This window comes from Lepus europaeus, chromosome 7 (assembly GCF_033115175.1).
Source record: "Lepus europaeus isolate LE1 chromosome 7, mLepTim1.pri, whole genome shotgun sequence".
Lineage (NCBI taxonomy): Eukaryota > Metazoa > Chordata > Mammalia > Lagomorpha > Leporidae > Lepus > Lepus europaeus.
The window spans coordinates 57806060-57833261 of NC_084833.1; the positions used below are offsets into that span (position 1 = coordinate 57806060).

At 47.6% G+C, this 27202-nt stretch overlaps 1 protein-coding gene across 1 annotated transcript in view; it reads right to left on the reverse strand.

Moving 5' to 3' along the window:
* Nucleotides 1–27202, reverse strand: part of SYT9 (synaptotagmin 9) — a 220544-nt gene that overhangs the window by 21741 nt on the left and 171601 nt on the right. Inside the window, exons 4-6 of the mRNA XM_062196570.1 lie at nt 26396–26516; nt 24785–24956; nt 22610–22739 (exon numbers count right to left, since the gene is read on the reverse strand). Coding sequence (XP_062052554.1) covers nt 22610–22739; nt 24785–24956; nt 26396–26516 — 423 coding nt within the window. The remainder of the gene's footprint in view (nt 1–22609; nt 22740–24784; nt 24957–26395; nt 26517–27202) is intronic.

Here is a 27202-nt window from a genome sequence, read left to right on the forward strand (position 1 = left end):
TTCCTTGTTCTGCTGGTGGCACCCGCAGCTGGGATTTGGAGACCTTAGTGGAGCAGACCAGATCTGCACATGCGCTGTCTCTATACACAGCCCATTGAGCAGGGACCGTCAAAGGCAATGACGTCTCCCTCCAAGCCTCAATCCAGGTCCCAGCACCCGACTAGGGCCTCCCCCTCCCCCAGTGTAAAGGCTGCTTCAGGAGTAGATGCGAGAGGAAAGCAGATGGTTCCGAAGCCCTCCGGAGGCCAGCCCTCTGCACCCTCCTCGCCTTCTTGGTCTCACACACAGTCACTGAGTCATCTTGAAATGTGAATCCACTGGACCCGAAGCCCAGCAGTCCTGCATTGTGGTCCTTAAAAGCTTAAAACCCCTCCAGAAAGGGAGGGCTCCTGAAGTTAGGCAAAACACGCGATGCTGTCTGTGAGAGTCTTCTCTATGCAGCTTTTCAGTGCCATGGAAGTTTAACCATGCCATCCTCTGAAACCATGCAATTATGGCCAGCAAAGGCTCTCGATCTGTGAGGTGGGAAAGGGCTTCACACACTTCATGCTGTGCACGTGGGGAAGCTGGCCCTCCTTCTCTCCCTTCCTTTTTCTCATTCAGCTGGCACTGGGCACCCACCCATGATGGTTAATGCTCACTGGAGTCTCACAGAAGGAAATGGAGGGTGGCTCCGGGAAAGAACGAGGAGGCTGAGGCACAGGGAGCAGCAACAGCGGCAGAAGCACAGTGACACCATGGGGGCTGGCGTTGGGTGTAGCAGATGAAGCCACCGCCTGTGACTCTGGCATCCCATGTGGGCGCCCGTTAGAGACCCGGCTGCTCCACTTCCGACCCAGCTCCCTGCCAATGTACCTGGGAAGGCAGCAGAAGATGGCCCAAGTGCTAGGGCTCATGCACCCACATGGGAGACCCAGAAGCTCCTGGCTCCTGGATTCAGCCTGAATCAGCAGCTGGAAGATTCTCTCTCTCTCTCTTTCCCTCTCTGTAATTCTTTCAAATAAATAAATAAATCTTAAAAACAAAGAGAAATCACAGAGCATAGTGTTGTCAGGGTCCTAGATGTGGCTTGTGTGGTGTGACTGGGGCATAAACTATCAAGAGGCAGAAATGGGTCATTTCAGAGAGGGATGGCTGGGAACACGGTGTACACTCCAAGGAATTTGGGTTCTAACCTGAAAAAGGCAGCCAGGGAGGTCAGGAACTAAGGGAGATAAAATCAGGGAAGAAGGGAGTACAGGGTGAGTCTGTAGTCAAGGGCTCCTGGGCAAGCCACTCCTGACAGAGGTCAAGGTCTGACAGGGCAGTGGCTATGACGTCCAGGGCTGGACAGTAAAGCCTGGGGCATGGCTCCCAGGGCAGCACCAGCCCACAGCTCCACGGCTTCCAGGTGCCCTGGGATCTTGCAGAAGCACATTTTTGGACACTTTGATTCTCCTTTCTTCTCTCCTTCCCCTGTACCTACTATGAACTAAACAACCTTGAGCGTTAAAATTGACCGTCACCACTAAGTGCCAGCTATGCTACATTCATTTCCTCTTAAGCCTCATAGCAGTTCTACTAGGTAGGATCAATTGTGTTGTTCAAGAGCTGAGTAATCTGAAGTCTACAGAAATTCAGAAACTTGCTCAAGGGCACACAACTCAGACATGATGGAACCACAACTTGAACCAAATAGGTTTGACTCTGGGGCCTGTGCTTCGGAATATCACCCTTTTTCTTGGGTTCCGAAGGGAAGAGGCTCTGAGTTAGAGGGTGGGAGCCCTAGGGCCTCTGTAGAATCCCCACAGGGGAGGACCTTCCTGGAAGTTTCTTGGCAAAACAAGCCACCCTCCTGACTACCCCCAGCCAAAATCTCAGTGCTAATCCCTCTCTGGAAGATGTGACCTCCTTGGGAGATCAAAGGCAAAGTCTGGGCTCCTGCCTGCCAACCAGTTCACGCTTGGCCCTTCCCGCTCTAGTGCAGGCTTCCAGGGAAGCAGTGACCACAAGACAGGAGATGCTGTGCCTTCATAGGGTAAGTATCCTGCTGGCTATGGAAATTGGGCAATTTTTCACTTAAAACCATCTGAAAACAAACTTCAATGCCTTCAAAATTATATATTCACAGAACATTTCTAGACTCTGAAATAGGATTAGATGGTAATGATTTAATTGATGGTTAAGTGTGTAGATAAAATGAATGTGCTGGATCCTTTCTGTAATTATCTCTCCAAGGAGCCCCGGCAGCTGTAATTACTGACTGAGGCCAAAATTACAAACCAGCTGTAGTTCTAAGCAGAATGTGTTGCAGCCCCTGCTGGATCTTTGAGAAAAGTTGGTCACTACCAGCTAGAGGACCACTGGGACCTGCCAAGGAGGGGGCACAGCCTTCAAAGCTCAGGAAAGACATTCTCACAGAACTCAAGATGTATGCGTTCCTGCCCCTCATTGTCACCGCACACTGCTCTGGCCTCTTTCCCTTGCTGCTGGAAATCCTTCCTCCTGCCCTGTCTTTCCCAGGAAGGTTTCTGAGAGGTCAGCTCACACTGATCCTTCACCTCAGGAGCCAGAGTACAGGCTGAATGAAGAGGGGCCCTCTGACCCCTTAGCTCAAGGCTGATGGAATCCTAATCGGCCCAGCAGTGGTGTTATCCCTATAACGGAGAGGCTACACCCTGTTGGTGGCAACAAGGTCAAGTAAGGTTCTACATCCACTTCCAGTTCCAGTTTGCTGGAGTGATGGCTGCCTCCATTGATCCAAAGACCTCAACCATGACCAGATTCTTCACAGAACCTAAGCTCCTGCCTGAGTAATTATGCAAAATTTGTGTGTTCATTCAACAATACCCCACAGCATTCTGGACTTCCTCCTGTGTGCCAGGTACTACGGGAAGGATTGGGTACACATTGATGACTGCAGAGGACAGTACTGGACAGGGGCTCTTCAACTGCCCTTGACTTGACTTCGAACCCACCAACAGTACTATCTGAGACTTCAGGATCTGCATGTGAGGGGAGGTGGCTGGGTAGAAGGTAGTTTCAGGATGAAGATGGCATACTACAGGTGAGGAGAGCACATAGTTTGAACTGGCAATTTCAGGCCACACTGCCTGGAGACACTGGCCTTGGTCCTAGGGGACTTCTCTGATTTGCAGCCTTTCACGCACTCGACACTTCACGAGTGGCCTACCACACGTATACTCTGCATTCCTCTGTGGTTCACTCCTTCTACCCCCTAAAACCTGGGTCCCACGGCCCTATCCTTGCTGTGCAGAATTCTTTCTGGGTATGAATAAATCAAAACAGCACCAGTAATACTTACCCTGTTATTAAACTAATTGTTTATTCATGCCCCTCTCCTTAGCCGGTCTGTAAATTCCATGGGGGAGTGGACATCATCTCCTTTTTGTATGTCCAGTGCCTGGCAGAATGCTTGGCACCTGCTCAGAAATATTTGGTTTACAAATGAAAACCAGTCCTAACATGCTAGGGAGGAGGGAGGCTGATGGGAACTAGCATACTTCATTGACGAGGAGGTCAAGGAGCTCCAGCTCTGCCCCCGAAGGGAACGAGTGCTCAGTTCCAAGACCATTTTTCTGGTGAAGACGTTAGGCAGTGAATTCTGCAGAATGATGAGCAAATCCAGGCTTCCAGAGGGCATGCACTAGAATTCACTCACTTCCATTCTCATCTCCATTCTCTCTCTCCCCCTTTGTCCTCACTCTTCTGTGTACTCCTGGAAGGCACACATGTGTGTTTTTATCACTGAATCTTCAATGTTTGCACACGTGTGGTACAGATGGGCTGGCTGAACTGAGTGTTAATGTCAACCCATCAGTGAACTCCTCAGAGCCCTGAAGGCTCACCTGCGGTGATGTCAATGGCCAGCGGAGGGCAGCAAAGGGTAGCACAAGTGATGAAAGGGGCCCTAGGAAAGCACTACTTGCTCTTTGGGAGATAGGAACTTGGCACTGGGGGCAAGGGTCTCAGTACCCAGGAGAATATTTTGGGACACTGAGGGTATCAGGATTGGAGAAAATGACTTACAGGAGTCCAGTGAGGCCCAGTGTCACAAAGGAGGGAGACCGATTTGAGTAGGGGAGCCAGAGACTTGGTGCCCAGTGTGTGTGGAGACAGAAGCTAAAACCCTAGGGTTCCACATGAGGTGATCCAGGGGTACAGCATGGGCAGCACAAGCCCTGGACCAAGTGCCCCTGGGAGTTCCAATCATGCCCTTGGGTCTCTGACTCTTAGGTTCCTGAAATTACAAGTGTCCTGAAAGTGAAGCCTGGACTACCTTCTGTTCTGGATCGGGCTTAGGAAGAGAGGTCGCAGGAGAGGGCCACGAGCAACCCAGAGATGTGGAGGGGAGTTATCACCCATCGCATGTATGGGAAGTGGAAGGGTTTGGGTCTTCAGAAGAAAATTTCCTTATCCCAGTCATTGTCACTGAAGAGCATAGTGTTGCCGACAGGTACAGTGGTGTGGCAGGTGGCAGTGGGGAGGAGGCTGTCAGACCTGCCAAGACCATCTTTTACCTGAAAAGCTTCTCAGTGGGAACTACTGGTTGGACAAGCTTTGAGGTCCAGATTTGATGTGCCGTCCTGTGGTGACTGTATTGGCTGCAGTCTTTTGGAATTGGCTAGAAAATGATTTGTTTCCAGGAGGCCAAATGGTGGAGTCCGGAGTTGTTGTGGCAAACAGTTTGGTGGGTGGGGCCAGAGTCATACCTGGAAGGCTACAATGGTATTGCTAGGGGAGAGGAAATGGGGTCTCAGAAAAAAGTGGTTCAAACTCAGTGTTGGACTTGTTTGAGCCACATAATCCCAGTCCTTTTACTCGTGAAAGACAGCTGTGGGTTTGAGGAATGTTTTCCTTGCTCCCGACCTTCAATTTGTGGAAGTCTGATCCTCAGGCTCCCTGCCTCTCTGCTCAGCCTCTCCAGCCTTCAGTCTAGCCCCAGCCTTCAGTCTAGCCGGTCTGTTGACTTGTGCGGTTTGGCCTGGGGTCCAGTCCCACAAAAGGACCCCTGGTAACCTTTGCAAGAATGGCTCTCTGTCCCTAAGCACCGGCTGTCCCACTGGCATTAACCTGGACTATGTGAGATTAGGCATGCTCATCTTTTTTATCAGTCCGTCTTGGCTTCTGCACTGGCTCCTCAGCCTCATTTTCCTTGTTTCCTGAAACAAAAAGTCTTTGGTTTCCTAGAGGGTTCACATTCACATTCTAGGTGAAGGTGTCACCCATCGTGAAACTACAGTGGTTTCAGCAACTTCCTCCTCTCTTCTCACTTGTGTGCCTTTCTCTGGGCCCCTACTAGCTTCTCTGATCCTAATTTATATCATTTATTCCATTCTCCCCTGAAACTGTCTCCATTAAACTAGGTTTTTAGCAACATTTTTAAAGGCTGCTTCATCCCTTTGAATATCTGGGGGTTTGTCTGAATGAAGCCAAAAGAGTGCAGTGAGTGGTTGCTTTGAGTGGTGAGAGGTAGCTTCTTGCATCAGCATTGGGCCCTTCAGAATCAGAATAAATGCTCAAAGAATGCTCACAGTTGGACTCGCTGGAAGTGAATGGAGGTGGGGGCTGAGAATTAGACCTGGGAGGAGAGGGATTAGCAACAAGAAGCTTCTGTGTCAAGGGCCAATGTGAAATCAGAGATGAAGTCTGAAGAGAAGTGTGGCATCCAGTTGTCAGGGGCAGAGCGTGGCGGGTGTAGGAGACGACAGAGAGTGGGGCTCTGAGCTGAGAGGGACAAAGTGCAGAGCAGAGCGTGAGGGAGTGGCTGGGTCATTCTAGACAATCTGATAGAAGTTGATGGAAGACTGAAAATAGAGTCTGATGTTGTAAAAGGCTCTGCAGTACCAAGGTGAGGAAAGAGGCCCTTTCAAAGCTGAGTTGGTGGGAAGGGGCAGAACTGCTTCTGGAATATACCAGAGTGTGGACTGAAGATGCAGAGAAAACCTGGACACCAAAAGACTCAGAGGCAGGAAGCTGGGCCTTGGTTCCAGTAGCTGGAGGAGGTGGCAGGGTATTACATTAATGGTGGGGCCTCTGCCCTCGTATTGAGAGCAGCACAAGGTACTTTCTAACCTTGCCTGTGGAATAACGCCATGGAGGTACGATGGTACCACGGTGGGACTGTTGCGGGCTCTGACCACATGGCCTCCAGTCAACGTCCACGCACCAATTATTCTCTCTCTCCTGTGTCTTCAGCCTTTCCTTCCCTATCAGCCTTTCCTCGGCCCAGTAAAATGCTCACATTTCTTGCTTCTGAAAAGGAAAAGTCCTCTCCCACAGTCCTTTTCTAGGTACTAGCCTAGGTCTTGCCTTCCCTGCCAACTTCCTGGAGTGGCCCATATCCACTAACTGGAGCTTCTCACTCTAATTCCCTGCTCCCTCTCTCTTTCCAGTCAGGAAGCCACCAGATACCATCACCCCACTGAGACTGCTCTCCTCCAGGGCACAGAGACACAAACACTTGGGGCAGTCAGCCCAGCCGAGCCGTGCACAGGGAGGGAATGCAGTGTCGAGGAGGGATTTAAAAATATTGTTGTTTAATTCCAACTTGATGTGGCTGGATTTTGCTGGGCCTCCAGCTCGCCCTGGCCTGTTCTGTGGCCTGATAGTGACTGTGCAGCCGCTGTTCTCAGGACAGCCCCAACTGTCCCACGTCTCTCACTGACACTTGCTCCGGCGTGGAGGGGCTCAGAGGCAAAGGCCCCATCTGTCTGAACAGAGGCTCCGTCTGGAGCCGTCTCACTCGGACACCTGGGCCACGTGGGGAAGCCACAGCCTCCCCTGATTCAGGCACGCTTTTGTAAGAGAGGCTCCGTGCTTCCCGACAGGCTGTTCCTCATGCAATCTGGGCCCCAAAATTCAGGCTAATTGGCCTTGTGTCACAGATTAGGGGCAGAGGAATTTTCATAGTCTCGTGACCATAGGCCCAGAAGAGAATCTGACTGGCTGTCAGCTAAGAAAAGAATAGGAGGTAAGAGCTGTGCATGTGTGGTGTATGGGGGGATGGTTAAAATCTAAGTAGCTTAGCTGTGAACTCAGTACGTGTTAGAGAGCATCTTTTAGAAAGTAATGAGTAATTGGTACGTTTTATCAAGTTCTAATGCTCTCGGGACACACTGAATCTCACCTCTCTCTGTCAGCCCCTCAATACGTAGGAGAAACCCCCTGTCCCTTATCCACCATTCTGTAGCCCAGTAAACAGCAGGACCTTCCATCTGGTCAACATGGAGGCCTGGCTGTTATCCCAAACTCCTCCCTCTCTCTGACTGCTCACTTGATTTCAGCTCATAAACCCTGGCCATTCTTTCCAGCCCATTCCCTCTACTTCTGCCCCTCCAGGACGGAACACGGTGCATCACAACCACTGCGGCTGCTTCTGCCTTCTAGCTCATCATAACCATGGCAGCTGCTCCCTCCGCCCCTACATCCATTCTTCTCCAGGTGGTCAGCATGGTCACTTCATTTAAAGCATCAGTTTGAACAGGCTGCAGCTCTTCTTAAAAGTATCCCGAGTCCCCCTCGCTGCCTTAGCAGAAATCCCAAACTCCTTATCAGAGCTCAACAAGTCCTCTCCTCCCTTTCTGGCCTCATCACCACCCCAGAGTACGTGTGTTTCAGCCATCTGAGTTCCTTGGTGTCCCAGGCACTGGGCTTGCTCCTCTACACATGCATACGTTGGAGCACATTGATTTTTCTTCTCACCAGTCCTCTTCCTCCTTGCTCAGCGGGAGGGTGCTTGCTCATTGCTGAAAGCCTGCTCACGGAGGGTCAATGTGCATCTCTGGTCATCAGTCCCTTTCCTCTGGGGGACCGGGAACTCTCCCACCTACGCTTCTATACAAATTTTGAAAATGGCAATTATATATTTTACAATATGATACCAGGACCATTTACTGTCAGACTCCCCCACCAGACTCCTTGAAGGCAGGTGCTTTGTCCTCACCCTGCATCTGCAACACTTAGCGTGGTAGCTGCCCTCAACCCCTCACATCCCCAGGAGTGGAGTCAAGTGCAGTCTATTGCCTGAGGAAACTCTTTCAAAGCAGTGACACACACCTTCATCTAGGGTCGCCTCATCCCTCCTTCTGCGGCTTCACACAACACTCTTCTTTAAATATAAACACACAGTTGGTGCCTGTGCTGCTTAGCATAGTAAGGCTAAGCATAGCTTCAAACCCGAATGTTAAATATTTGTAGTAAAAATAAATGATTTGTGCTCATGCAAGTGTGGCAGCACAAACTCCAGCGTCAGCCTCTCGTGCAGAAAAGCCAGCACCAAGGACTGGTGTTGCTGCCTGGTGAACGTGTGTGACAGAAAGCCAAGAATTCTGGTCCTTCAGAGAAAAAGCACTCTGGGCATGCGTGTTGTGGCACAGGGGGTTAAGCTGCCACTTGGGTTGTTTGTATCCCTTCTCAGAGGGCTGGTTTGAGTGTTGGATACTCTGCTTCCACTCCAGCTACCTGCTAACATGCTTGGGAAGCAACAGATGTTAGCTGGAATACTTGAGTTCTGGCCAATTATGTGGGAGATCAATATGGAATTCCTGGCCTTTGTCTTTAGCTGGGCTCAGCCCTGACTATTGTGGACTTTTGGGAGCAAACCAGCAGATGGAAGATTCTCTTTCTCTCTTACTCCCTACCTACCTCTCTAACTCCGTGTGTGACTCTGCTTTTCAAGTAAACAAATAAATACCTTGTTTACAAAAGTTTAAGACAAAAAGCACTCTGGATGGACCTAAAAATGTCTATATGAGTTACAATTCTGCATCTCCTTCTTCATGTGCCCATACTCAATCAAAATTACCTGTGCCCTCTGAAAATATGTATGAGTTGTTTTTCATCTGGTGGATAGTGATCCACGTCATGACATAAAATGTATTTCTTACTGTGAGTCACTGCCAAGAACATTTGAGGCATATTATTCTACTGCATGTATACTTGGGAACTTACTGGAATACTGTGCAACACCTTACATTCTTAAAGTCTTTGTGAAACATCCAACATTCTAAAAACCAGAGACATGAGAAGCCTAGGTTAGCCCCAGGAAAGTTATCTGTATGGAGCCTGCCAATAGCATCACCACAAATCAGCTGCTGAAAAGCATGGGTGGAGTTACATTTTTCCAAGATTTTAATTGGCTGCAAAAAGGAAACAAACACTTGTTGAGCATCTTTCCTGGCCAACTCCTATGCGAGATGTTTTTGGATATGTTATATTATGCAATCATCAAAGCAGGTGTTTAAAATTCCCCATTTTGTGGAAGGGGAAACTGATCCTCTGAGAGATTAGGTAATTTGGTCAAATGCAGCAGTTCTGAGTGGCAGAGCTGGCATTCAATTAGACACTGGTAAAACAGCACAGCTGGGATGGTCTACCAGGAAGCTTAGCTGGAGCACACTTTGTTAGATTAGATGATTTCACTCTCCTCCATTTTCACCTGCTTCAATCACAGTAGCTCCTGCAGTTACCTGTTTCACACATTCAGTTTCAAATTAGCTTTGACTTCAGAAAAGAGTTCAGCAAAAAAAAAAAAAAAAGTAAAGAAACCTGAGATACCACTGTATTCAACAATTAATTTAAGCTTTTAAGTAGTCTTATCTATGGTGTGATCTACACCATCCTAGGCTCTAGCTCCCACCGCCATTGCTCGAAGCCAGGTGACCACATGGCCCAACCACCGGTGTCAGCTCCACCCCCATCCTAATGGGATTCGCTGCTCCTACTTTCCTGCCTACCTCAACAAAGTTTTAAGAGGACCTGTTCCTGAACACATGGCTCTCTGTCTCCTGATCTTTCTCCCTCCCTCCCTCTCTCTCACTCTCACTCTTGATCTCTCTCTTAACGCTCTTTCTCCCTCTTTTTCCTTCTTTGCCCCTTCCCTCCAGTCTGTTTTGTTTCCCCCAATAAACACTCTCTCTTAAGGAAAGAAAAAGCCTTTTTGTATTTGCTTAAATTTGCTTGAATGAATCTAAATTTGTACATATATACATATATGTGCACATAAACAGATAAGCAGATTAGACATGATCTAGGATCAAGTAGGACCATCACAGATCCTCCAGTCAAGGGTCAGACTCAGTAAACTCTCATTTTACAATCTAAATGCAAACCCATTTCAATCCTATTGAAGATACTGTAACTCCCCTCCCCGCAGTGCTACCAAATTCCTTTCCCAAGGCTGGCTGCTGCTCTAACACTTCTCTTTCTTCCAAACCTGCTCTTTCTTTAGCTTCTTCAGCCACATGAAAGGAGCCTAATATAACAACCTCCCATCTCACGCCACTCAATAGCTGTTCAGCAAGCATGTTCTGCTCAGCAGTACAAAGCCTTCAAATCAGAGGCACCTGATGTTCTCCGAGTACAGAGAGGGAGGTGGTGGTCGAGGGGCTCAGCCATTCACTCGCCCTCCTCTCTCGGCAGGATGGGAGTGGGTGAAGCCTTGAACCTGGACCAGCTGTGTTTTCTCACTACTCTGGCTCATGGAGTCCGCTTCTGGTCTTTGCACCTGCTTGTCAAGTCACGGAGCAGTCTGTCCTGTCTACAACTGCTCAGGGACTTTCTATGCTCAGAGACCGTCTACCTCAGTCACAACTGGGCTCAGCACCATTTCCCCAGATCTACTGCTATTAATTCTTGTCCCTAGTTCCTACTACCGAGGCAGTCATACTCAGCATGGCTGTCTCCTGGGCCCCCATGAGTTCATGTACTATCTGTAAAGACAGTGAAGGAAGCCACATCTGTGCTTGGAGACCGTAGAGAATTACTGGCTTGAAGCCTTAAGAGCAGCTTCTCCTGGGCTGAGTAGTCCTTGAAGACTCCCACGTGATTCAAAAGTCCCTTTCTTCCCTATTATTCCCCCTCTTGCTTTCAAGCATCTCCTCTGGTAGCAGCAACTGGAGCTAAAAGTGATTTCTCCTTTTTTAAAAAAGAACAGCTTTCTCAAGGCCTTTGTTATTAACTGGTTCATGTCCACGGACATGTGGGAGAAGCAGAAGGGCTGGCGTTGATGGTGCACTGTGTTGATAGCTTAGATTCTGCCTGCATTGAAGCCACGTCACTGATGGCAGTAGCCTCGAGTTCCCCTTTGTTATCCAGAGTGCAAGGTTTCTCTCAGTTACTGTTTATTTCTCTGCATTCTCATTCCTTACATAAGATTTAGTTCTAGGGAAACCCAGAATGACATGATGCATGGTTCTATACTTAAAGGGCAATGGAAATATCACATTACGGCCGGCGCCGTGGCTCAATAGGCTAATCCTCCGTCTTGCGGCGCCAGCACACCAGGTTCTAGTCCCGGTCGGGGCGCCAGATTCTGTCCTGGTTGCCCCTCTTCCAGGCCAGCTCTCTGCTATGGCCCGGGAGTGCAGTGGAGGATGGCCCAAGTGCTTGGGCCCTGCACCTGCATGGGAGACCAGGAGAAGCACCTGGCTCTTGGCTTCGGATCAGCGCGGTGCGCTGGCCGCAGCATGCCGGCCACGGCGGCCATTGGAGGGTGAACCAACAGCAAAGGAAGACCTTTCTCTCTGTCTCTCTCACTGCCCACTCTACCTGTCAAAAAAAAAAAAAAAAAAAAAAAGAAATATCACATTACATGTAGTAGGATAAGAGCCATTTGTCCTAATCCTGGGAGTGGGCATGTACAACTCTGTGTGCAAAAGGGACACAAAATTAAAAATGGAATTAAAAGATCCAGTTCTATCTCCCCAAGCACTTTCCCATGAATCCCTTATTGATGTCATCCTGCAGGCTCTGGGTGGAGGTGCAGAAATGCCCTCTGTCTGCCCTCCCGAGCATGGGGGTCCTGTGATACAATCTTCCATAGCCAAGGAGCCTTGGTTGTCAACTCATTCTGGACCTGGACCTTGTATGTTAAAGTGAATCAAACTCCCACAGCTTTCACCTTCTCCATCTGGTTGATTCAGGCTGCCAGACAACCTTGATCCTTAATGCTTTCCATGAAGGGTTCTACCATCACCCTCTCTAAAGCCAGAAGCCCATCCTAATCCATGCCTGGATCCTGGTTTCTTCATTAGAGTGCATCGTTACCACTGAAGGCTCCACTAAAGTCCCTTTAGAGAAGCTGCCAGGGCTAGGATGGGAGCTCTGGATGCCTGGCTTTGATATTTTATTAGTGGATTCTGTGGGACCCTCTGCAGCCACGAAAATCCCTGTCTTGCCCTAGTGAGTATGTGTTGCTGCTCCATCTCAGCCTTAAGTTTCTTGATAGGATCCTCACTCTCATCAACAAAGAGTCTGTCTTAAGGGTTGCTATAACAAAATATGTTACACTGGGTAACTTATAAAGAACAGAAATTTATTGCTCACAGTTCTGGAGGCTGGGTAATCTAAAACCAAGGCACCAGCAGAGTTGGTGTCTGGTAAGGACCCACTCTCTCCTCATATGTGGCAGCTTCTTGCTGCATCCACACACGGTGCATGGTGGGAGAGGCAAAGGCATGCCAGCTGGCATCTTTTAAAGGGGCATGGTCCTATTCATTAGGGCAAAGCCCTTCAAGACCTGTTTCTTTGCTCTTTTTTTTTTAAGAGTTATTTTATTTATTTGAAAGACAGAGTTACAGAGAGATATATATAGAGAGGTCATCCATCCACTGGTTCATTCCCCAGATGGCTGCAATGGCCTGAGCTGAGTTGATCCAAAGCTAGGAGCCAGGAGCTTCCTCTGGGTCTCCACATGGGTGCAAAGGTCCCAAGGACTTGCGCCATCCTCTGCTGCTTTCTCAGGTGCATTAAAAGAGAGGTGGATCAGGAGTTGAAAAGCCAGGATTTAACTGGCGCCCAGACAGGATGTCAGCGTTATAGGCTGGGGCTTTAACCCGCTGCGCTACAGCACCAGCCCCCGTTTCTCACTCTTAATATCACATGGGGGATTAGGTTGCAATATGAGTTTTTGGAGAGATGCAAATATTCAGACCATTGCAGTAGGAGAATGAACATCAGGTCCAGCAAAACGCACAAACGGATGATGTGAATTTATTTGGATCCATACCACCATGCCTCCTTCATGAAGCATTAATAATAGGATGGAAAATCCAGAATGTTTACATTTTAAAACTTAGTTAATCTTAATCCCTTTGGATGGGATGTATTTTCTTGAGCGGCTTTCTGGCCGTTCACTAGTAAATTTTGCCAGTCTGAATATTTACTATCGGTATGTAAAGTATCTAAGTATGCACTGTTCAGCTTCTTAGCTTTGGAGTGAATAAATCACCCTGTGGCTTTCTCGCCTTGTTCATAAATGATTCTTTTTCTGAGTACAACTCTCTGAAGTATACTTGCATCTGAAAGTTTCATGCAATTATTCATTGACTTATAAAATTCCCCTTGCTTTTTAGGAAGCTCCCTTTCTTTAAGGCATTTCAACAACAGGTACCATCACATTTTGTGCCCTGAATTTTACTTAAGATGGGAGGAAGGGTGTTATTCTACTACTACTTACTGCAAACTTTAAATATATACTTGAGGTTTACTTAAAACTTAAAGAAATAACATAGTAATAAAAAGTTAATTACTAAAAACTAGTTAAAAGTATATGGGTTTTTACTGTTAATGAAGGAATCTCAGTACATCATAGGAAGCACTGATGGGAAAGTAGCTACATGACTTTCTTCACATGTGAGGAACTGAGTCTTATCAGCTCAAGAGAGAAATAAAAAAATACAGAGCTTCAACTCCATATAGGATTTGAGTTCCTTCCTGGAAAGTAATATCTAAGTACAAAAGGAAAAGATTTTCCTTAACTCTATGCAATATTTAATGTGCCATTGAGAACTAAGTGTCTCTTGTCCACGATTGTTTCAACATGCAAGCTAATTAACTGGATATCAATAATTTGTTTCATTAGGAAAACTTTGCTGAGAGTGTACCATGTGCCTTGAACTTGTAAGGTACCAGATATACTGTACTGGGCAAGACAGAAGAATACCTCTCCTGGCAGCTTTGGGAATGGTTCTCTTCACACTAAAAGAACATCATCTGGAGTGGGGAGGGTGTCTGCCTGCATCCCATAGAAGATATTTTTTGTTTTAGGTAACAGAAATCCCATCTAATATTGCTTACATAATAAGGTGCATTTATACATTTATATGCTTACATACTCATAAAGGCCAGAGGTAAAACTATATTCAGGAGAGGCTTGATCCAGTAGTTCAACCACATAAGTAAGTTTTTTTTTTTTTTTAATCTTTCTATAGAGTTGGTCTCAACTTAAGCCTGGCACCTCTAAAGAAGCAATGCTCTAGCTGGACCTTGAGTATTTATTTCTTGGTTTACATCCAACAAGAGAGCACATCTTTGTCCAAGCATTCACAGCAAATGTTTTATAACACCTCAAATCAGTTTATGCACTATAGTTTAGTCTGGGACTAGGTCGTATACACATCAGTGGAGCCATGGATGAATCCAGGTCCCTAGAATCACCAGTCAGAAATCAGGGCGATCAGAAAGGAGGGTTGATGCTGGGGAGGCATCTCATAAATGTTCACACTATCAGTGTGTGAGTACAGAACGAGGTAGGAACCTTGGTGAGCTCTGCTGCTCTTTGTTCTCATCTACTTCAACATAATTTATTATCGACAAAGTAGATACTACATTTACTTGACTTTTTTTTAAATCTTTTTGACAGGCAGAGTGGACAGTGAGAGAGACAGAGAGAAAGGTCTTCCTTTGCCGCTGGTTCACCCTCCAATGGCCGCTGCGGCCAGCACACCACGCTGATCCGAAGGCAGGAGCCAGGTACTTATCCTGGTCTCCCATGCGAGTGCAGGGTCCAAGGACTTGGGCCATCCTCCACTGCACTCCTGGGCCATAGCAGAGAGCTGGCCTGGAAGAGAGGTAACCGGGACAGAATCTGGCGCCCCGACAGGGACTAGAATCCGGTGTGCTGGCGCCGCAAGGCGGAGGGTTAGCCCATTGAGCCATGGCGCCGGCCTGACCTCTTAAACTATTATATCATGATCTTTGCCCAGAGCCCTCAAAGCTCCCCACTTCCCCACCTCATCCCCCTACTGCATTAAAAGACCCACCTTAGGGGCTGCTGTTGTGGTGCAGTGGGTTAAAGCCCTAGCCTGAAGTGCTAGCATCCCATATGGGCACTGGTTCTAGTCCTGGCTGCTCCTCTTCCGATCCAGCTCTCTGCTATGGCCTGGGAAAGCAGTGGAAGATGACCCAAGTCTTTGGGCTCCTGCACCCGCATGGGAGACTGGGAGAAGTTCTTGGCTCCTGGCTTTGGATTGGCACAGCTCCGGCTGTTGCGGCCATCTGGGGAGTGAACCAGCAGATAGAAGACCTCTCTCTCTGTCTCTACCTCTCTCTGTAACTCTTTCAAATAAATAAAATAAATCTTAAAAAAAAAGATCCACCTTAAACCATGCTTCAAAATCTCAAGATCAGACCTTGCCTTGCCCTTCCATTACTAGGGAAAGCAATAACGTCAGCTTTGTCTCAACAGGTTGTTCTGGTAATCTTTGGGAGGCGGCATTTGACAGCAGCCTCTCCTCAGACTCATTCCCAGTAGTCGCCTTCCTGGCTGTCCTTTCTCAGGATGTTCTACCTGTACCCCAGGCCTGGTAGGGGACTACCAGGAGAGGGCACGGTCCTTTCAGAGAATGGCATCAACCACTCTGGTTCCTTTCATCTCTGGGGAAGGAATCAGCCCATTGCACTAGTGATCACCTTTAAATACCATTCCTGGAGATGGAGAGAACTGAAGGCTCAAGCCCATTGTCATCCACTTTCCTTGTTAACAACCATTCAAGTGTGCAGCAGGGACGCTCCAGGGCACCACTCCTGGAGCAAGGTCATTTGTGAGTAAGAGGAGGGTCAAGATGCAGTTGACTTTCTGTGCAGGCAGAAATGTTATTTTCCACCACATTGTTATCATGTATACTCCGAGTGTTTACCCTAAGTGCTCCCATGTTTGTGTGATTATTATCTCTATAGACTTTCAGAAAAGTCGCTGGTTTTGTAACCCAGCTAAAGATGAGAAAATGTTAGCATCCTTCATTTTTTTGGTACTGATAATTCAATACTAGAAAGAAGACCTGCTGGGTAAGTGAATGTTTTTGGCTTTCTTTGCTGGCCATACCCCCCGCCAGCTGGAAACACAATGCCCCATTAACTCTGGCCCTGCTGGCTTGTCCACACTGCATTCTGGCCACCTAAATCAATTGGCACAGATTCTAATGGCTTTCTTAATAAGTTTTTAAGATCCCAAACATCTCACACATTTTTACATTCGACAGACCAACTGACGTTTTTGGATACTGGCATGCTAAATCCACCATTAAAAATACTTTGTTTTTGGTAAAAATAAAATCTCAAAGCTAAGTAGTTGGAAAAAATCCTTTCCAACAATTTTCCCCTTCCTTATCTTCACAGATAGTGGAACAAATCATTACCCCATGTAAAACTATTGTGAAATATCTTCTTGGTGAGAAAAGCCAGGTTGAAGGCCAATGTCTGTCACTTCCTAGTCAGTTTTCACTTGGGGTGCAGCAGTCTGCCTTCCACCATTGGGATCTCTGTGTCCTCCCCCTCTGTTCTGAAGGGCAATACTGAAACATGCCAGGACCTGGGGACCTTTATTGGCTGGAGGGGGGCCTTCATGCTTTATGTGGGGGTCTTGGTTATTCTAAACATTTCTCAATTATACTCAAAATGCAAAGTCATTGCTGGCACCTGGCAGTTCACAGGAACCAAAGGAGGATATGACCTCTTTTATGTCATTTTCCTAAGTGGAGAATAGGCAATCAAAGTTTGGGACTTAATAAAGGCTATCCCCATTTAACAGCCTACTGCAGATTTATTCCCAATACCTTTTACATCTTACCCTGAATTGAATTCTATTTTGGACTCCACTGCATGGGGGAATTCTGGATAAACAGACCCAAGTTGTCCAATTATACGTCTCATTCATTTATCAGATACTTATTTAATACCTATGTAGCAGAGTTAGCATTTTTATTGTCTGTAAAGCATGTTGTCCCACACTTTGAATTAACACACATACTCCTGCAAGCTGAGAGCAGAAAACATAACATTGTTCAATGAACAGCCAATGCCCCATGAAAAAAGAGCCTTAAAGCCAGGTCTTGTTGAGAGAAAAGAGACACTTATGCATTCCAAATGCTTCCTGTACCTGTTGAGAGGAAACTGGAGATGTGAACCTAAGTCCTCTGTGACAAGGAATCATATACAATACAAAGTTTCTCTCAGATGGCAGAACAGAGGGAGTGAGGAGGAGGAGAGTTTCTAGTTTCACCTCTCAGGCTTGAAATATCCAAGTTCAGTTGGATTTAGTGGGGCAGCCGAAGATAAATGTGGCCCCAGGGCCAATACACGCTGGACAAGCAAGGAAGCAATGACCATGTATGTCTATAGGCAAGAAGAGAGTAAGGTGGCTGTAATGGCCCCAAGGCTCCTATAGCTCCCACGAGTCCTGGAGAATCGCTCTGATTTCCTAAATCTGTTGTGAATACAACCTATCCAGAGTGTTAGACCTTCTCACTCCTTCATTTCAAAATCCTCTGGAAAGCAGTTGTGTTCACTTCAGTCAATTTTCCTGTCCTGCAAGGACCCTTTTAAGGAGCCTACTCCCAACACTCCTGAGGGAGTGGGTACCAGGTCACATTTCCAGGACCATGGACCTAAGGCAAACTGGGTCAGGAGTGGACACCTAAGTCAACCTGGCCAATAGAATGCATTTTCTTGGGGATGGGTGGACCTCAAAGACTCCAGGTGGGCTCTTCCAGGCACTTAATGGATGAGACCTAGAGATGCCTTAAAGGGGCTGCTGGTATAATCCCAAGATAAGTCTGGGTAACTGCTGTTTACTTTAGTCTTAAAGTTTGAAGCCTATACTCTTATGGAAGCTGAGGTGAAAAGGAGGACCCTGTTCAGGCCAGGAATGGCCTGGACCATAACTGCCCATTGCCATGCTGGGGATTTTATAACCCTGAATGGAAGAGGGGCAGCAGCTGAGGGGTTAGTGAGCTGATCCCAGCAGCCAGAAATCCCAAGGCAGAAGCTTGTTAGCCTTAAGCATACAGATTTACAAAGGCTAAGCTTGGAGAAAGGAAGATTTATCCACAATTGAACACCGCTGGTGTAGGGACTTTGGGGTTAGAATCTTGCACTTTTGTCAATCAGGACAATATTGTTGATCTTTACTATATACTCTGATTAGATTCTCTTCCTCTTCCTTAGAAAAGTAAAATTTGATTTAACCAAATAGAGCCTGTATCTGGTCTTTTGCTTCAAACCAAGTTTATCACTCATTAATACAAAAGCTATACAGAGCTCTACACAAGGCAGTGGAGGAAACCTGGAACTATGTCGTGTGATTCTCCCCAGGCTCATGATGTCAGTCGGCTTGACAGGAAGGATACCATGATATGGCCAGGCCATCCCCATCTCCTCCTGGATATCTGAGGGAGGGGCTGTGGTAAGGGAGCTTATGGGGCTCTGTCATCTCCCAAGGGCCACAGAGGGGATGCTTTTATCCCCAGTCCCAGCAGCCTGCTCTGGGGGAGCTCACGGAGCTTCACAAGCCTTTGACATCGTGGAGACTAAAGGGAGAAGCATTGGCTGACCTTTGAGTGTGCAGTGAAGCCATCCAGAATCCCTGAGAGAGAAACGGATTTTTGAACTCATTGGCTTTGAAGACTCCATCTGCCACCTGTGCTGGCAAGGTCAGGGTATACTGGATGCAGCCGCAAGCAGGCTGCCAGGTCTCTGCAGCCCTCAAGGTCTAGTCCTTACCTGCTCCCTTAGTCCCCAGGATTGAAGCGCTTCTGCCAAGCCAGGTTCCCCTCACGCTGAATCCCAACTCCCCCATATTTATTGTTTCCTAGAGTTTTACACACACACACACACAGGCCTGGGAGTTCACTGCTTTTAAGCAGAAATTTGAAAGGTTCTTAGAGAGTGTAAGAGCAGCTTATCTTCAAGGCCAAAGAAAAGAAGGCACAGAACTTAACCATGGTGTGCATCTATGTGCAGAGATCTTAATGACCCCTTCCCCAAAGCTGAGACAATGGCTCACTGAAATGCAGGCATGCAAGCTTCCTGGCCTTTCACTTATTTTCCACAACAATGTTACCGATGATATTTCTTTGTGTGACACAGCCTCATGGGCCACACCTCAGGATGTGGGACATGCATCATAGCAGCTGTCACTGAGGACTTTTCTGAGCACGTACTATGAGCCAGCATGGGGCTGACCCCCACACTGATCGGATTATTCAACCCTCACAGGCACTATATGATGCAGGTGCTGCTATGACCTCTTGACTGATGGGAGAACTAAAGGAGAAAAACACAGGAGTAGACAATGGCAGCACAGCAGCCTGCATCAAGGTCTCTCCAACTCCAAAGTAGATGTCTCCGACCACACAGCCCACCACCTCCTCCATCCTTACTGGGCCAGGCAAGCAAGGCTAGCCTCTCCAATCCTGCATTTCATCCTGTCTGGTGCCAACAGAGTTTTAAAGGACCAGCATTACTTCCTCTCTTGCGGTGGCTCTGGAGCACTGCATGTGTTCTTCAGAGATGTGAAGCCACAGGGAAGGCATGCCTCCGCTGTTCTGCCCTTCCAACAGCAGGAACGGACACTTCGTTTCTGAGTTCTGTTGCAACAGTTGAGAGATGTCCATTGTGTTAGGTGAAGTAATTCCACCTTTTGCACAAATGACTCCCAAGTTTCAGTGGTGTAACCCTAAGGAGATTTATTTCTCACTGTTGTAACTGCTGACCATAGTTTTTGCAAAAAGCTGGGTTCTTGGAGTTTAAGGAATAATCTCCCAGGTGACTAAAGTCCCACAATGCTTTAGCCTCACCACAGAAGGAATGGTCCAAGGCCTGCCTGCCATACTTTCTTTTCCATCAACTGTTAAATTGATACACAATTGTACAGACAAACGGGGAGAATGTGGTTTTGTAATAGACATATACAATGTTTCCATGCTGTCCTTTGTGCAACACTTGTACACATAGCTGCAGAGGGCCTGGTGTACAGCACCCAGCCAAGGCTCACTCCTCTGCCAAGGTCACTGGAAAGAACTGCTTGTGCATGAATCTGGTTCGTCTCTCAGTCCTGCACTACCATCTCATCCTTTTTTTCCTGATACTTTATATTTTTCATGTGAATATAATATTCACACAGAGAACAGGGACACTGTAGTTCAGAGCTACAATTACAATATAATGATGTTCCCTTCCACCTTGCCCCCTTGACTCTCTTGTTTCTTTCTTTCTTTACCTATATCATCCTTATTCCTCTTCCATTTTCTGCTTCCCGTGAAGCACAGAACTTTGATACTCTTTGACACTCTGCATTACAAATAAGAATTAAAGTTACATGGGTGTAGAAAGTCTGTTACAACTGCTCTAACTGCCATCGCTAGTGACAGGCCTAGACAGTTTAATGAGCCTATAGATGGACTCCTGTGAGAATTCTACAGGAGTTAAAGAAGTGAGGCACAGTCCAGTTAGTATCAATTCCCCAGCTGCTTTTCAAGTGCCTTGTGGGTCCAATGGGCCTCCCTTAGGGATTAATTTTGAGTCCAGGAAAGAAAGAGTCTTAGATCTATGGCCCAGGGCAGAGATAACCTTAGGGATCTGAAAATTAGGGGACTCTGGGCTCTCCTTGAATTTACCCAGAGGCCTTGATGCCAGCATCTTTCTCTGGCACCATCTCCTACAAAGATGTCGCCTCATCTTCAGGCATCTGCGCTGCGTGTTTACTTCCTTCAACTCAGGTGACGCTGACCGCAGAGGAATCCCGACACCAGGCAAGGGATTCTGGCCTTGGCCTCTCGGGATGCTCCCATCAGAGAGCAGAGCTTCCTGCACTGGGATAACAGAGGAATGTTCTCTGCCTGGAACCTACACACCCACAGTCAATAACTGCTGCCCATTTTCCGACATTCCCAATCCTGGACGCTCAGTTCTCTGTACTCACCATGGGCAGGAGGAAGCAAGGCTTCCCAGACAAGCTCCTCTCAACGCAACAGACACCGTCTCTATCAGGCTCCGGTAGCACTCTGTGTGGACGATGGTGCTTACGACTGTGCACTTAGTGACAGGTGTGCGTGCCAGCTTCTGTCTCTCTCGTGCTGAGTTGTACAGGGAAGGGATGCTTTCACACACGCTTACATTTTTGTACCTATTATGGCACTCAACCCTCAGAAATGTTACTGAGTGTGTGTAAATTATTTTTGAGAGAATGAATTAGTAAATAAGAGAGTAAGTTGATGAGTAAGATGAGTGGGGAAAGAATGCATGAGAACTATGTGATGGGAAGCGAGACAATGAATGGTGGGGTAAGTGGCAGAATGAGGGCCAGTTGCCTCCAGGCATCCATTCTCCTCTTCTTTCTAGCAAACATAACCTTTTCTGTTGTTTCACTTCTTTAGTTTTACACATTGTCACCCAACAAAATAATTCACTTCTTACCTTCTCTTTGAAACTAGACATATCCATGTGACTGAGTTCTGTGACTAAAGTAGCAGTGTTGCATGAGACTTCTAAAAGAATACTTAATAAAGGGGGTGTGTGGTCTTTTGATTCTTGCTATTTCTATCTTTTTTTATGGCCTGGAAGATATCTGATGGTTGGAGCCTAGCAGCCATACTGCACAATGAGGTGACTTCAAGGGAAAAAAAACCACACTGGTACAGCAAAGAAGAAAGAATTCTAGGTCTTTGTTGCTCAGACAGCCACTATAATATCCTACATTGCCTTTTGGAGGATCTTTTGTAAATAAGGGTGAGATAAATTTTTGTTTCTTCTGCTATTATTTTTTTTTATTTTTATTTTTTTTGACAGGCAGAGTGGACAGTGAGAGAGAGACAGAAAGAAAGGTCTTCCTTTTGCCGTTGGTTCACCCTCCAATGGCCGCCGCGGTAGCGCGCTGTGGCCAGCGTACCGCGCTGTTCCGATGGCAGGAGCCAGGTGCTTATCCTGGTCTCCCATGGGGTGCAGGGCCCAAGAACTTGGGCCATCCTCCACTGCACTCCCGGGCCACAGCAGAGAGCTGGCCTGGAAGAGGGGCAACCGAGATAGGATCGGTGCCCCGACCAGGACTAGAACCCGGTGTGCCGGCGCCGCAAGGCAGAGGATTAGCCTGTTGAGCCACGGCGCCGGCCTCTTCTGCTATTATTGTGTGTGTGTGTGTGTGTGTGTGTTAACATGGAGCTGAACCTGCCTGCCATCTTGCCTGAAATCACAGGTTATTGTCAGACAGGATCTGCTTTTCCAGCCTTGAGCCATTTCCAAAGTCAGGCTCAAGCCACGAATATGATGCTCTGAAACTCCGCACTCACTCAGATCCTGTAGATGCATGCCAAATGCCTACTCAAAACCACACCATGGAATGGGAGAATACTGATCTCTTAGGAAGACAATCTAAGCAAGGGGAAGTCCTTGATCAATGTTCAAAGCCATCAGTTTGGTGGGAGCAAAGGGTGGATGAAAGTCCTCTCAACCACAGGAGATGCCACCAGGGAAACCTGACTGTGAACACAGACGCTGGTGTCCTCACACTTCACCAGGGAGTCATTTCCCCTCCGTGCAGTGGGGGTAGTCTTACCTCCATGAGAGAATGCCAGTGCGCGATGGGCTTCCGAGGACAGGACAGCATTTCACTCCAGTGGTCTCTGCCCAGTCTCTCAGCCTCGTTGCCTACTTGACACACGCCGATGATCTCATTGTGACCTACACTGTGAAAATGGCCCACAATAGTTTTTTCTTAAAATTTTGGTACCTAAGAGCAACAGCTTCTCAATGAAAATGACAGTGGAACTGGGGCAGTGGTGTTTTTTCACTGCTTAATTTAAAACTACAGGCCAGGCTTAACAGCCAATACGGTTTGGGAACCAATATTGTACTTTCTTAACACCGACAAGGGTTAGCTTGTTTCCAAGAATCAATCTTATGTTCAAAGAATTCCCTGATGCTTGCTAAAGATGCCAACCTCGTTCTGGAACTAGGTTGGCCTCCAAAACTATGTCATGAGAAGGAAGCCACCTGAGAGGCATTCCTCTAATAATGGCTACTTAACTTTCCACAACAGCCAATCAAAGTCTGGTGAGGGAGTAGTTCCATGTCTGGCAGTCATGGGTCTCTGGCCCACAGAAGGGACAGAGGAGGGGAGTCTCGTGGCTCTTCCTGCTTCTGGTCTCACTAAACATACCACTGTCCTTGCTTTCCAAGGCCAGCACTGCTTCTGTGACCCGACTTGATTTCCCAAGTGTAGAATGGTACTTGATTCCTTTAACCTTAACACTATTAGCCTTTCTAAAGCTTCCCTTGGATAGGTCAGCACCCTGGGCCATTTTTTTTTTTCTTTTACCTTGGCAGTTTTTGTTAAAAATCTTTTGCATATGATGGGAATTAAAGCATGGAAATGATAGGTCCCATTGATGAACGCTTTGGGATCCAAGTGCACATACTTTCTCTCTTTTTCCTTCCTGCAAAGATAAGTGATTCTTCCTGTATTTGTGTGGGGGGAAGTCATGAGGAGGTGGTGGAGGGGAGGTGGGAGAAGGATATCTGAGTCTATGCTCTTTAGACTCCGATGCATGCAGAATCCCATGGATTCTGCCATGGAGTTGTCAGCCAGATTCATGAGTTTCCTGAGAATTGAATTGAGGCAGAGCTCACATAATCAGATTTGTTAATGCAGGAGACTTGGCAATCGTTTGGAAAATGCTGGCTTAGCTACTGCAATTGGTGGGCAACGTCCCCTCACGGGGTCTGACATTATTGGTGCTGTGTGTCTGCCAGAGATGGGACAAGGTCTACTGCCCAGCATGGGCTTTCACACCCATGAGCAGCCGGGCTGGACAACGGTCATGCTTCATGCAGACATCTGCTGGGAAGAACACTCAGGTCACCGAGGCTGCCTACTGACATTTCAGAGTTATGTGGGAAAATGTTTAGCTATAAATAATGTTTATAAGATTCTATTAAGAATCACAATGATTTTTTTATCATCATGCCCAGACCACGTGGGAGGTTTCCAATTAAAAGGAGGCTTTGCATTTCAGTCTAATGACTGGTTTAACATGTATAATTCCCTGTTGGTACTTCCTTTGCATATTAAAATAACTGTTTTTCTAATCTGTCCTTTAAACACACAATTGGCTACAATGTGGGCTATAAATATACCTTCAGTGCTGTATTAATTACAAAGTCGAGCGTCTTACACATTTTAATGTATGCTGTCACCCACACCGGCTCTAGCATTTTCAAGAGAACATTTCTGTGTTTGCTTTCAGACTTAAGTGGATGGAAATGATCTTTGTTAAATATGTTGTGAGAAGAAACAATAAAGATTGAAGTTATGTATTTAGGAAGGCTGATGGTCTGGCTAAAGTAATCATTCTGCTACTTGGAGTGGGATCTTTCCCCTGAAGGGCACTCAGCATTGACTGACAGCAGGTAAGACCTGTGGGGCCACCATTCTTTAAGCCAAGATTCCAGAAGCTATTCAGAGAGGGAAGGGGTGGGAATGAGGACACAGGAGGGAAAGAAACAAAGAGGGAGGAAAGAATGAGAGAGCTGAGAGGCAGCCGGGGAGTCTGGCTTCATGGCCTGTTTGGAATACGGTGACTCCTTGTCCATCTGCTGTCCATGCACTGCTGGTTCACTCGCTGCCTGTGGCAGCCTGGGACACCAGCCAACAATCTACGGCTGCGCCCACTGGCCCTCCCTGCCCAGGGAACAGTGGCCTTACACTGAGAAAGAGTTCCAGGTATCTCACCGGTCGTAGTCCATGACCGCTATGGACAAGTGGATTTGGTCAATGTTTTCAGGAGGGACATCAAAGACTATGGCTTCGTTGTAAACTGGATTCAGTGTGTTCCTTTTCGTGGATGTTTTCCTCTTCTTCAACCGTCTGCCGTCACACATCAGTGAGACCTTCACGTAGGGATCTGTACAGACCACGAGAAGCAGGGGGACTGTGAGGATAAATGGGGATCCAGGCCGCAGTGATGTCACTGTGGGCGTTCATGGGCTGGGGGATGCAGAACACCTCTCCCTGCCTGTGGACTGGAATCCAAGGATTTTAATTAAGATGATAGCCAGGCAGTGACTAGAGTTGCGATAATTAAGTCATTCACTCAAGAAAAGCCCAGGACACTGTCTCCTCAAAATGCATGAAGTTTAAAAATAGTGAGAAAACATCTGTTACCAAATGAGACGACATTCCAGCTAGCATTCAAGACCCGCCCGACTGTGATAGGAGGAGAGCTGCCCAGGTGCTTCCAGGGCATGCGAAACAGGTCCCAAGCCCCCCAGCTCCGAGTCACCTTTGAGCACCTTCCAAAAGATTGGGGTCTTTGAGCAAAGAAACTCCTGCCTTTCTGGAATTTCTGAATTCCTGGGGAGCATGTCTGGGGTCGATGTCCTGAGTACAGGGACCTGCTGCCCTTGGAATAGCCGGCAGTTAGGTTGCAAAGGGAGACGTCAAGGAGAGAAAGGACGCAGAATTGCCGGAGGGGTGACGCTGCGGTGACGGCAGGAGGGGCTCTCCTGGGCCCACCAGCACCTCACCAGCCTCCTCTCCATGTGTCCTCTTCACCTCCATGACCGGGCATTGCCCTGACTGCTACGCACAGTCAAGAAGGGACTCAGAAGGCCAGGGATGGGAAGGATGGGGTGGGGTGGAGGGGGGGAAGAGCATATTGTTGTTGTTGTTGTTGTTGTTTTTCTGCTTAGAATACACAGGGGTATAGGATGTAGAATATATTGTATCTGATGCTGTTTGATTTCAGTGGCTGTGAGTCAGTGGGTCCTGGGTATTTTGTGGCCACATTTGGAGAGCCCCTGCAGAGGCAGTTTGTGAATCTGTATAATAGAAACTGCATATTGAGACATTTTTTAGGCTTCAGTTGGAATTTGAATGTGCATGCTTAATTCCCTGGAAAAACCAAACTGTATTAGGAGATGGGGTTGTTTTCAATCTTCAATAACCCTGGGATGGTGATTTCTGAAGAAAGATCCAATTAGATCAGTTATGTCAGCAGGTGCAAACTATTAGGTCCATTCAGTTATGAAGACCCAAGGGAGAATGATAAAACCTAATAGTTGTAGCGTTTAAAACATATCAGGCCATGTTCTTGAGGTTTTATATATGCTAGTGCACTTACTCTTACAACAACCCACTAAGTCAGATATTATTATACCTTCGTTTTACAGATGGAATCTGGAGCCCAGACAAGTTAAGTGACTTTCCCAAAGTCACACAGCTATTAGTGGTGGGGCTGGGATGAAACCCAAGTTTGGTTCCAGAGCTAATTACTGTACTAGAAGCTTGTTCAGGTGCCACATTAGAACTGGATGAGGAAGCCTGGGTTTGAGAGTGTCCTACCTGATGCTCCTGTTATGTCCATTGCCTTTAAATTCCGAGCTTTTATAATGGTGATGGTCAGCCTGCCGGCCGTGGGAAGATAGCAGAGGGAGAACATCAACTCTCCAAGATCCACATTGTCCTGTTGAGAGAGCACAGACTAAAGTATTAGAAAGTGCAGCCAGGCAGGCGGCAGGCTCGGCTGCAGGGCAGCGCAGGGAAAGGCCACAATGCTCGGTTTGCTCCACACAAGCACTCCTGGGGTCTCTTCCTCATAGCAGTCACATGGAGAGGAATAAGCTTGTCTTCCTAAGGAGGCAGAGCCCGTCTTCAGATCAAAAAACTCCGAGGTCTCCAGAGCCTCTGCCAGCAGTCACAGGCAGCCCAGCCCAGCCTCCCACAGGTCCCTGGAGTCCGGAACACAGGCCCCAGAGGAGCCACCTCCACAGCCTGGACAGCCTTGCGTGTGGCTCCACTCACGGTCTTCCTCAGGCCACAGAAGGGCTCCCAGGACAAAGCTGCTGCTCAGAGGACCCTCGCAGTGAGGTGCACAGTGGTGGGCACAGCTCTGACACGCTTTGCCTGCAGCCCCACGGGGCATGGTGCCATGTTCCAAGCAGGTACCCACACTGCCCCATGCACCTTCCTGTGCCCTCCCCTCAAGTTGGCCACAGCATTTCCAACAACCCCTGCCTACCCCAGAGCCCACGACCCCGGCACTGCAGAGCACTGCACACAAGCTGGTCACATACAACCTGTGCAGACCAGCACCCAGTTCCCCCAGACCCCAGAAACATGCGGTCCTCCCATAGCTCCTGATGGGCCACT